Source organism: Bombus vancouverensis, chromosome 14 (assembly GCF_051014615.1).
Source record: "Bombus vancouverensis nearcticus chromosome 14, iyBomVanc1_principal, whole genome shotgun sequence".
Classification (NCBI taxonomy): Eukaryota; Metazoa; Arthropoda; class Insecta; order Hymenoptera; family Apidae; genus Bombus; species Bombus vancouverensis.
Genome location: NC_134924.1, coordinates 2,450,857 through 2,462,948, shown reverse-complemented (window position 1 = coordinate 2,462,948; position 12,092 = coordinate 2,450,857). Strand labels below are relative to the sequence as shown.

General features: G+C 27.6%; 4 protein-coding genes across 10 annotated transcripts; 1 reads left to right on the top strand and 3 right to left on the bottom strand.

Annotated features, from left to right (window-relative positions):
- Positions 1-50: 50 nt before the first annotated feature.
- LOC117161985 (uncharacterized) lies at positions 51-3,667 on the bottom strand. 6 transcript variants are annotated; one of them, XM_033343783.2, is made up of 6 exons: positions 2,054-3,666; positions 1,896-1,981; positions 1,778-1,834; positions 1,519-1,666; positions 1,108-1,211; positions 51-1,049 (listed from the first exon to the last, which is right to left on the bottom strand). In XM_033343783.2, the coding sequence occupies exons 1-6, from the start codon at positions 3,219-3,221 to the stop codon at positions 327-329; spliced, it is 2,286 nt and encodes a 761-aa protein (XP_033199674.1). In that variant the 5' UTR covers positions 3,222-3,666; the 3' UTR covers positions 51-326. The 6 variants fall into 6 exon arrangements, with proteins under 6 accessions (XP_033199674.1, XP_033199675.1, XP_076480191.1 ...); XM_033343784.2 differs by having other exon boundaries at positions 1,519-1,663; XM_076624076.1 differs by having other exon boundaries at positions 1,519-1,834; positions 2,054-2,891; positions 3,231-3,664.
- A 60-nt stretch (positions 3,668-3,727) lies between these two features.
- LOC117161978 (uncharacterized) lies at positions 3,728-6,575 on the bottom strand. The gene is made up of 7 exons (XM_076624469.1): positions 6,086-6,575; positions 5,841-6,008; positions 5,484-5,755; positions 4,525-4,543; positions 4,190-4,461; positions 4,011-4,082; positions 3,728-3,930 (listed from the first exon to the last, which is right to left on the bottom strand). The coding sequence occupies exons 1-7, from the start codon at positions 6,192-6,194 to the stop codon at positions 3,820-3,822; spliced, it is 1,023 nt and encodes a 340-aa protein (XP_076480584.1). The 5' UTR covers positions 6,195-6,575; the 3' UTR covers positions 3,728-3,819.
- On the bottom strand, positions 4,637-5,519 carry LOC143303566 (hydroxyacyl-thioester dehydratase type 2, mitochondrial-like). The gene has a single exon (XM_076624087.1). It carries the CDS (start codon positions 5,373-5,375, stop codon positions 4,932-4,934), a length of 444 nt encoding a protein of 147 aa, XP_076480202.1. The 5' UTR covers positions 5,376-5,519; the 3' UTR covers positions 4,637-4,931.
- Positions 6,576-6,777: 202 nt separating the features above from the next.
- On the top strand, positions 6,778-10,235 carry Stt3B (catalytic subunit 3B of the oligosaccharyltransferase complex). 2 transcript variants are annotated; one of them, XM_033343781.2, is made up of 7 exons: positions 6,778-7,175; positions 7,383-8,081; positions 8,155-8,465; positions 8,534-9,074; positions 9,169-9,630; positions 9,734-9,824; positions 9,946-10,235. In XM_033343781.2, exons 1-7 carry the CDS (start codon positions 6,955-6,957, stop codon positions 9,970-9,972), a joined length of 2,352 nt encoding a protein of 783 aa, XP_033199672.1. In that variant the 5' UTR covers positions 6,778-6,954; the 3' UTR covers positions 9,973-10,235. The 2 variants fall into 2 exon arrangements, with proteins under 2 accessions (XP_033199672.1, XP_033199671.1); XM_033343780.2 differs by having other exon boundaries at positions 6,780-7,175; positions 9,981-10,235.
- The last annotated feature ends 1,857 nt before the right edge of the window (positions 10,236-12,092 follow it).

The window sequence follows — 12,092 nt, the reverse complement described above, 5'->3', positions numbered from 1 at the left end:
ATACTATTCGTCTATAAACATTAATAAAAGCTGGAAAAGTGATTTAAACATTTGGTTGAACATTTGCACTAAAATATATTTAGCAAAATTATTAAATGATTCAAGGATTAACTCAGCGATATTAACTATTGTGCCACTTTTTTGAAGAAGTAAACTTTATGTTTCAAAAAATAGGTACACATTAGACAAAGAAATTCTTGTTAGTATTTTAAAATTTCCGGGAAAGAATTCATTATAAATTTTTATAATTAATTCTTCTTTGAAAAATTCTTATTTATTTATAACAATGATAACTAATAATGCATTTTTTATGGCGAATTCTCTAATCATTTTTCATTAATACTATACAGTAGTTGTTTCAATGATTCTTCGTTAATAGTTTGCAAATTATTTGCGTTGTTATCTGCAGTGCTAAAACTTTGTTCTATATCAGCATTAAACATATTCATTTCCATGATATGTGCTGTATTTCTAAAAGTATCATAAGATTTTGATATATCTCCTTTTTGTGTGGGGGATGATACTCTTAAGTGTTCCATTTCAGCAGTGGGTGAAGGTAGTCCATTTTCAAGGGGAGACATTACCATTGAAAAGAAATCATGTGTATCTTCTTGAAATGGTTTCTCATTTTTTGATTGTATTGCTTTACAAGTGTCAAAGGGTTTCTTAAATATAGAACTATTAGGAATGTCAGATTTCCACATATTCCCTATTTTTTCATTATCATTGTTTGTCCCTGTACATTCTTCTAACTTCTGTTTTTTATTTGTAATGTTAGTATTTGCAATAGTTTGTATTTTTTCAATGTTAGACTCTTTTGTTAAAAGATGCTGACCTTGAGTATTTATTATTAACACATATTTGTTTTCTTCATTATTTACAATATCTAGCATCGTTTGATTTTCCTTTAAAAAATCCTTTTGAGTTTTACATATATCATTGTGTATACCTTGTATATCTGGTAAATTTACTGACTTCTGATCCATGATATTTGTTTGTTGTACATTTCCTGTTTGTTGTGCTGGGCACTTATGAGTTCTTTGACTTACCTATAGTAATGGATAATTAATAAAATCATAAAAGTATTTCTTTTTTATTCTGATATACCTTGTATCTGAAGCTTTTTCCACATGTTGTGCATTTATAAGGCATTACACCTGTGTGAATTCTACGATGAACCAAGTATGAAACACGTTGACGAAAACATTTTCCTAAAAAGCAAGCATCTAAATTATAAAAAAGGTGATATCATATTTATCCATCTATTTTTTCATTATAGGAAGGAGCTTTTAATTATAAAATTCTCAAAATATATGCTGTATGAATATAGTTATTACATACTTCTAAATATAAGCAGTATTTGTAGTAGATATAATAAACTACAAAACATTGTTATACATACATTGCAGAAACAGAACAATCCATATTAAATTGTTAGTAATAACTGAAAACAAAACATGCATTATTTCAGTTTTTGCAACACATTTTTAAATAAAATTCTTACAAAAGTTAACATACCACATGTTTCACATGCAAAAGGTTTTTCTCCTGTATGAATTCGTTCATGATTATGCAAAGTAGATAATTCTTTAAATGATCTGCCACAAGTTGTACATGTATAAGGTTTATCATCTTTATGGTATAATCTATGTTTATGATATGACTGCTGGAAAGTAAACGTTTTATTACATATGTTGCACTTATAAGGCATTTCTCCTGAATGTAATCTTTTATGTTTTTTTAGAAAATATTTCGTTGTAAACATTTTATTGCATACATCACATTCCCATTGTTTAGCTTCATGTGTTTTTAAATGCTGCATTACATGTTGTTCCTAAAATAATAAATTTGTTTTATTTTGTACAAAAAGACATTCAAAGAAACATATTTACCACCTTTTTAAATTCTTTTCCACATGTGGGGCAGTTAAATTTATTTTCATTAAGTATGAGTTCTATTTGTCCACCTCTGACCAAAGAACCTGAAAATATGTTTATGTTAATGTTTGTTAAATAATAGATATTAATATGCTTTCAATGTAATAAGAAATTACCTAAATTATATCCCATATGTGCTACTCGCATATGCACCATTAAACTACCTCTCATTTTAAATACTTTAGAGCATAAGTGACATGAATAATTCTTAAGTAAATTTTCAGGCATAACATTTAAATCTTTTTCATTGATCATATGTATTAATTGCTTATGTAAAAGCAAAATATTATGATCAGGAAAATGAAAACCACATATATTGCAACGCTCAGTCTTTTGTCTTGTTGATAATGTTTTTATAAGTTTTAATTGAGGTAATATCTCATTATGTTCAAGACTTTCATTTTGTCTTTTATTACATACAATAGATGAGTCCTCTTGTATATTCTTATCATTAGCTTTTTCCAATGGTATATTGGTACATGTACTTATAATGTTTGGAAGTTTGTTTGTTATTATCATTTGTTCATTACTACAAGGTTTATCGACAGATCTTCCCATTTTGTCTGCTACTTCTTTGTTTGGTTGTTCACAATGTTGATCCTCTATCCAATTTTTAAATGTTTGGACATTTTCATATTCTGTTTCAGGATAATTTTGTACAAATTTTACATTTTTAACGTTTTGATGATCAAAGTACTGTGTAGCATAATCTACTTTTATTGTTTCTTGTAACATTTGTTGAGGCAGTTTTTCTGATTCTATTTCTTTATTCCTTTGAAGTGTATGTATCTCTTTATTTCCACAAATTGAATTTTGTGGAAATGTAATTTGAGGTATATGATTCAATGAATTTTGATTTTGAATAGAAACTTCTGGATTCAAAATTGAAGCTTCATCTTTTGTATTTTGCAGACTTTGCGATGATATTAAACTATTTTGAATATTTAAGTTATTCTGTGAAAGTTTATTTGAATCTGTAATTTGTATTTTAGACATATTCCAATCTTGAAAAGTAATACTTTCTAAATTACTTATTATTGGTGGATTATGAGTACTGGTAATAATATTTGTATGTTTCAATGACTCTGTTGTATTATTATTACTTAAATTAATAGTGTGGCTGAATAAATGAATAGTAAGCTTATCAATACCAAGCAATACTTCATTACACACAGGGCATGTAAGAGGTCGTGTTGCTACGCTTATTAATCCTGCTCGCAATGCATCCAATGTTAAAAAACCTGGTTGTGAGCACAAAGGACATGCTAAAAGTCTTGCACACATGTTTCTTACCAATTTTTATTTATAATGTTTTTTATTCAAAATAATATTTATAATAGAAAGCTTCACATTGTTTTCTTAATAATATAAATGATAAATAATTTTTCCATCTTTTTTGTATCAATAAAAATTAGCTTTTATACAGACTTAATGTTGGCTATAAAAGTAGAGTGTTTGAGATACAAATTTAAAGTAGCTGATTAATTTAAATTTAACACTGTCATCTGTAATATTATTGGGGTTATGCCTGAACTTGACCCAATGGCACAAATTAAAGATCAAAATCATACCTCATATGTTAATAAGTATAGAGAAAAACTCAATGTAAAGCGAAAGTTTTTCTTTTTTAAAGTGCACAAAATAGAACAAAGTTTTATATATGGTAATTTAATTATAGAATGAAGATTTCAGATATTTATCTGGGATTCCTTTGATTCTTTGTAGAGTATATGTGATATTCTTGAAGCTATATTTAGACAAGAAGCGGGACATTTAAGAAGAAAACGTGGTAGAATCAATAATGGTTTTATTAAATTAAAAAAGTATAAAGCTTATACATTTATAACAAGTGAGAACACATACATAATAAAAGATATTTATTTTAATATACTGGACATTTGTATGGTGTGCCATCCTTACAACAATATTCTCTTCCAGCAGAAAGATTTGTGTTAATCCATCCACTGTTACAATTTTTAATAAATAAGTAAGCCTAATATAAAGAAATTATATAATATAATGTTGTTTAATAGTTAATTTGAAGCTATTGTGAAACATTAAAATAAAACTTACCCTTTCCTTATGACAGTCATATTTTATTGAATTACATAGTATTTTAGGACTGTTTGGCAGATGTTTAATAATCTATAGTAAATATTTCATATTTTGTGTTACTTGAGATAAGAAATTAACTGTATCATCAATAAAATATATGTGTGGTAATAATTTTGTATTTCTATAGATTAACTCACAGTGTCCAAGCATTTATTTGTACACAGTTTATTCCCGGTTGGAGTACATGAAAATGCTCCAGGCAAATCATGAAAAATAGCAGGCTCTCCCTTAGGTGATTCTTTACCATCCTTTTTAAATTGTCCACTTAAAAAAATTCCACAAGCACAACCAACTGGAAATTCAGTAGTTACAATTTTAAGAGTATCATTTAAAACTTTTATTTTAATTTGATCTGCTGATGCAGATAAGAAATAGAGAATTGATAACAGAAATGCCGGATTCATCTTTTCTGTAAAAAAAATATTTATTTCAGATTTCTCTTATGAATAAGATTATTTTAATTAATAATTACCAATAAAAGAAAGCTGTATCTAAGTATATTTAGAATATATAAAAATCTGTACTGTAAACTGTAAAGTATTAATAAAGTATACAAGTATATATTCAGTCTAATGATACTTACATTAATCAAATTGTCTGCATTACTTGCATGAAGTAATGAAAATCAATAAGTCGTGCAGGTTTTGTTGAAAACGCTTTGTTTTGTAAAATCAGCAATTAAAATGGGTCACATTCACAATAAGCAATATTTCATAATACTGCAGTACTGTAATCATATTGTATTTAAAAAAAGCTTGTTTTATTCTTTTAATATGAATATAATGTTAAAATACAAATAAATACATGTACAACAATAAGATTTAGATTACTTTCTTGTTGATAAGATTATACATATTCACTTTATTATGCATTGATAATTTATAACTTTTTGATAAGTTTTGCATTTCCTTTTAAAACTATCTTTTTTCCATTTGCAATACAAATATATTCACATTTCATGATTTTTCTTATAGAAACAATTTGCACTTTTATTTCTATTATATCTCCAGCATAACATGGTGCTGGAAATGTAAAGGTTTGTCCAACTACTATGGTTCCTGGGCCTGGCATTTTTGTACCAAGTACTCCTGATACTAAGCCATTGAGTAAAGCACCATGAACAAGATTATTTGATGTCACTAAATGTATTGGATTATAATCACCAGTTAATTTTGCAAAATTTAGTATATCATCTTTGGTAACTGTTTTAAAAACTGATATTTCATTTCCAACTTTCATAGTGTTTAGAACATCTGAAGGTCCTGTACAATATCTTTGCACATACCTTTTTAGCAATTTAAAGAATGGCTTTGAGAACTTCATTTTACTCCACAATTGAATTATGATATATAATTTTTTAACTACTTCTTTTTTTATGTATCAAGGTATAATTAGGTATATATCCTTCCAAAATATTTTCTATATATATTATATATTTTTAGGATTTTCAACTTTATCCTTTATTTCAGTGCAGTCATTTAAAAATATTGCCACTAAGTTTTTAATACGATTATTTTCATGATTTGACAAATCAGATATTTTTCCAATTAATTCAGTTGTTACTTCACTCTTATAATCAGGGGTAATTAAAAATATTAAACTAGTAATTACTGAAAGTATGATATCTTCATCTTGTGAAGAAAGTAATGGTGTTAATAGACAAATGCCTTGGTTACGTAAAATGTATAGTTTATTTATTGGATCTAAAATATAATTCTTTTGTTAATTAATAGTTACCACAAGGATGTACTTTTTGAAAATAAATCTTTCAAACCATTATATACCTACCAGCACATACATTACAAATACCTCCTACTGCAAAACGTACTAATTTTGAATTATTTTCGGACAAAGCGTGAAGAAACAAATCAATTATTTGTAGTTGTCTTATGTATCCATAATTGATAGGATCATAAGCAAAATTAGCAAGGTTTGCTAACACTTGTTCTTTTGCTTCTGTGGAAATAATTTATGTTCTATAATTATGTAGTATAACAATTATATAAGTAATTACATTTTTGTATGCAAATTACCTTTAGATTTAGTGGTCTTAAATTCTGTAGTTAAAAGTTTTAAGAAATCATAACGACCAACAGAACTTTTCCCAGTACGTTTTATTAATTGCTCCTTGCTAGTAAACATGAGAGAATAATTTTCATTTATATTACTTAGCGAAATTTCTCACTCATGATATTTAATTCATGCTATTCCATCACTTTATTTTGAATTTTTTAATCACTATTTTTAAACGGTGGACGTGGTAAAAAAGATAATTTACAGTTCCTCATGTACAAAAATTTCACTTTCTTAGATGTTTCTTTTGCGATTTTCTACGATTACATACCAAAATTTTTTTAATTTCTTGTATGTTGTAACGAAAACAGGAAATATTAATTTCACAGCTTATTATATTATAGCAAGCAGTCGTTAAGTAATAAGATTATCCGGATATGATGGTTTAGGATAAGTGCCAGTAAGTACATTATATGTGACTACATCTGTATTTAGATCATAGTCGATGACCGGATGTGATATTGATATAAAATTAATGCCATTGGTAGACAAACTGTTTCTATTTTATGTGTTGTTATTGAAACCAATCGGCAGCTTGATATTCATAACGAACGTGGTGTGCGTTTAAGCGCATATTCGAACATACCATTCCTGTACCCATATTCCTATGAAAGTAGGTAGAGAACGTCATTGCGAAGTCATGGTTAACACGTAGCCGGTGTTCAACGTGTCTTAAACTCCTAGCCTAGGCATAGTGATTTGATAATTTGTTGCAAGCAGCTTGATTTGCAGCGTGTTGAATAGAAACAAATGTTAATATGTTCATGGCAAATGTCTGTTAAAATTTCACGGAAATATTTATCATTACATTCAGAAATTTAAAGGAAATATGTTGCCAAATAGAACATCCATTACAAATACTAAAAAAGATATGTTCCCTGACAAGAAATCGACGTCTAAGCAAATGAAAACTTCTACGTTAACAAACGCCGCTGGACTTAGTTCTCTTATTACTTTTACTGTTTTGCTACTTGCTTGGATCTCAGGATTTGCTTCTCGGTTATTCGCGGTGATACGTTTTGAAAGTATCATACATGAATTCGATCCTTGGTACGTATTTTTAATTATTATTAATTTATAATAATTATTTAATTTAATATTTTTCATTTAATATTTACCTAACATTTTGTTCATAAAAAATAATTTTCATGTTTATTAATAATTTAATTGATAAAGTAAATTAACTTTACATATATATGTACATATAATGTTATTATAAAATATTACTATAAAATAAAATATTCTTTTATAACATAGGTTTAACTACAGAGCTACAGCGTATATGGTACAACATGGATTCTATAATTTTTTAAATTGGTTTGATGAAAGAGCATGGTATCCGCTGGGTCGTATTGTAGGTGGAACTGTTTATCCTGGATTAATGATAACATCTGGATCTATACATTATATATTACATTCTTTAAATATCCCAGTGCATATAAGAGACATTTGTGTATTCTTAGCTCCGATATTTAGTGGTCTTACAGCCATTTCTACGTACTTATTAACAAAAGAAATATGGAATGCAGGAGCTGGTTTATTTGCAGCGTGTTTTATTGCAATTGTACCTGGTTACATTTCAAGATCTGTAGCAGGAAGTTATGACAATGAAGGCATTGCCATTTTTGCACTACAAATTACATATTATCTGTGGGTTAAGTCAGTTAAAACTGGCTCTATTTTTTGGGCTTCTATGACTGCTCTGTCCTACTTCTATATGGTATCTGCATGGGGTGGTTATGTTTTTATCATTAATTTAATTCCACTTCATGTTTTTGCATTATTGATCATGAATCGATTCAGTAATCGTCTTTTTACAAGTTACACTACATTTTATATTCTGGGACTTTTATTGAGTATGCAAATACCATTTGTTGGTTTTCAACCAATAAGAACATCAGAACACATGGCAGCTGGAGGTGTGTTTGGATTATTAATTTTTGTGGCAACTCTCAGGTGTGTTGATATAATATGTTAGTATAATTTTAATATATCAAATTTTGTAATACAGTATATTTTATTATTGTAGATATCTAAGAACTGTACTTACAAAATCTGAAATGAAATACTTTGGAGGAGTGGTTGCAGTTACAGCTGGCATTCTTTTGTTTATTTTAATATGTTTGACTTATGCCGGTGTTATTGCACCTTGGAGTGGAAGGTTTTATTCACTTTGGGATACTGGTTATGCAAAGATACACATTCCAATAATAGCATCTGTTTCTGAACATCAACCTACAACATGGTTTAGCTTTTTCTTTGATTTACACATTCTTGTTACAACGTTTCCTGTGGGCTTGTGGTACTGCATTAAACGTATCAATGATGAACGTGTTTTTGGTAAGATTTAAGAAAAAAATTCTTTATTAATTTACTACACAAATATATTAATTATAATTATTTTACAGTTATATTGTATGCTATAAGTGCTGTTTATTTTGCTGGAGTAATGGTGAGGCTTATGCTCACTTTAACTCCAGTTGTTTGTATGCTTGCTGGAATTGCATTTAGTGACCTTCTTGAATTATTTTTCAAAGAGGAAGACAATGAAAGAAACGATCGAAGTAATAATGGAAGTGAAGAAGAAAGTGAAGAAGAAAGAGAAAGAAGCCCTGGTAGATCACTCTATGATAAAGCTGGTAAACTTCGTAGAATGAGACATGAGAGACCTAGGGGTAATGGAGATGGATTAGGTGTTAATCTTCGAAATGCTGTTGTCATTGGTGCATTTGTATTAATGATGATGTTCACACTGCATTGTACTTGGATTACAAGTAATGCATATTCTAGCCCTTCGATTGTTTTGGCATCATATAGTAACGATGGAGGTAGAGCTATTCTAGATGATTTCAGAGAAGCTTATTATTGGTTAGCACAAAATACACCTACTGATGCTAGGATTATGAGTTGGTGGGATTATGGCTATCAAATTGCTGGGATGGCTAATAGGTATATATTATTAGAGAATAAAATGTGCTATTAAAATTTTTTTGTATATATAATACAATATAATACAATATGAAGCATTTTCATTTTAACGTAGAACTACGCTTGTGGACAATAACACTTGGAATAATTCACATATAGCTCTAGTTGGAAAAGCAATGAGCTCAAATGAAAGTGCTGCTTATGAAATTATGACATCATTAGATGTAGATTATGTATTAGTTATTTTTGGAGGAATGATTGGATATTCCGGAGATGATGTTAATAAGTTCCTTTGGATGGTACGAATTGCTGAAGGCGAACATCCACAAGATATTCGTGAAAGTGATTATTTTACTGAAAAAGGAGAATTTCGCGTGGATTCGGAAGGTTCACCTACCCTTTTGAATTCACTAATGTATAAATTAAGCTATTATCGATTTGGGAAAGTAAAGATTGATTATCGATCGCCCTCTGGTTATGATCGTACGCGTAACGCCGAAATAGGAAATAAAAATTTCCAGTTAACATATTTGGAAGAAGCCTACACGACTGAACATTGGCTTGTTAGAATTTACAGGTAATTTTATAGATAACAATAACAAGACCATAAATTAATTTTATAAATTTTATGATTTTTATACTTATAAATTTCAAATGTCCTTATTCAAATCCAATTTTAGGGTGAAAAAGCCAAATGAATTTAATAGACCAAGCATTCCAATATCTAAACGAATTGTTGCACGAAATGCTAATTCATATGTTAGTAAAAAGGTGAGAATTCTATTTCTTATGCTAAACAGTTAAAGCAGTTAAAACATTTACTTTTGTTGAATTCTTAATCGTATCGTTTTTCCTTCTTTAAATCATAACATTGTGTAATTTTGAAATGTAGTTGAAATCGTGGGGTGGGGGACATTAATGTTACAGACACCACGTCGTAAGAAAGGTTACATAAAAGGCCGGCCAACTATTATTAAAGGACAAAAACCTCAACGAAAAACTACGTAACATACATTTATTATCTAATTCATAATAATTTTCAAATACAACTTTTATAATAAGGAAAAAGAATTATACACCGTCCCTTGGGTCTACCACAAATTGTACCTCAAATTAAAATTTTAATATCATTAAAACTCGAATCAATTAAATATAAAATAAAAGAAATTTTCAACACTGAAAGCAATTGGGACAATTTTTTAACAAAAATGATCTTTAAAAAAGCGATCATGTTTTCAATTTTACTCATTACACTACGAAAATTTCTTATTTTTTCAAAATTATGAAATATTATCTATGTATGGCTACTTTACATATCGATTAGGTAAAATATAATTTCTATATGGTTGCAGTATATGGTGAATTTCTATAATTGAATTTACATTATTCATGGAGTGGAAAAATTCTATATTCATACAGTTTAAATCTTTGTACTTAAGTAGTCTCTAGCTTTTTGCTTACGTGATTTTACGCATATTATGTTCTGATTGCAAATTACGAAAATGAGCTTTGAATTATCACATGAGAAATATGATAAAAGAGCTAATGCGTAAACTTTTCTTATATCTGTGTAATGCACACTAAACATCAATAAGAAAAATTCGCTAGTCAAACTGAACGAAAAAATGGAAACATTTATTATAAATATCAAACAGGTGAGATCAGAGGGATTAAATATGTGTTATGTATACACAGTTATACAGTATTGTATACTATTCTTGTTGAACATTTGTAAGAAGGAACTTGTCACTTAAAAGCATTGTATATTTAATATTTGATTTATCTTTCCTTTTTTTTGTATAGAATTTAAAAATATAGAAGACAAATTGAATTTTATGCAGTGGAAATATGCTTTTAAGTGTAATGTATTATTTTATCTTATAATTTTTTGATTGTCCATTGTTCTAGCACTTTTTTTAAGTACAGTGCTATAGTTCACGTTTCATTCAAATTTGAAATTTATATCTTTGTGATCTACATTGTAACCATTCTTCTTATTATAAAACATATTGTTTATTTATAATATGTACATAATCCAATTACTATTTTTAGCAATTGTATGTATTTCAAAGATCACAAAATTATACTTAAAGCAATGTTAAGTACGCAAAATAGCTGTGTACACAATCATTGTGTATATTTGATTATAAAGAAAACAAAAAAATATAAATGAAACAAGGTTGTAATACATACCACTGACAACATTATTTTATTTCCTATATAAAATTCGGAAGACTAATGCGATTATATTAGGAAAATGGCAAGCATTAAAAATTATATAATAATGAAAGAATTAAATATATATGTATATTGTGTATACTAAATGCATATTTAGTATACACAAGAGAGTAAAAAGATTCGTTTATATAATTTGCATACTCTTATTTTATACTATTTGACAAAATAAGATATTAATATAATATTTGAATTCACTTGCCTTTTTTTAAATAGTAGAGTATTAATAATTAAGTAATTACAAATTTTTTCGGAAAGGCTGGACTATATCAACAGGTGGTCTTTTGTAATATATTAATAGGTTATAGTCTTAAATGTCAAAATCAGCTGATCACTGATAACAACTTTTTGAAGGTTACTAGATTTATGAATTTTGATTGTCTTTTGTAATGCCTTATCACACAAATATAGAATCTAGTTATTTATTAATTCAAAAATTAAATGTTTGAATAAAATCTCGAATAAATATAAAATATGGTTTGGTTATGTAGCAATATGAAAATTATTGCTCTTGACATTGACTTCATCGCCCGATTTTATATTTAATACATGCATAATTTATTTTATCTTCATTATTTTTTTTACATATTTAAGTAATATTTATCAGATTTATATATAGATTTCTTACACCTATATTTTTTAATTAAGTATAATATCCTTTTAGAGCATGTTAATTATATTTGAATAGATATAGATCACGCAATGTTTATTATTTATTAATTATCAAAAGACAATATCTTTTTTATGCATTTCATATTCTACAAAAAAATAATAATTCTATGTTACGTGAAATTTTCAATGTTT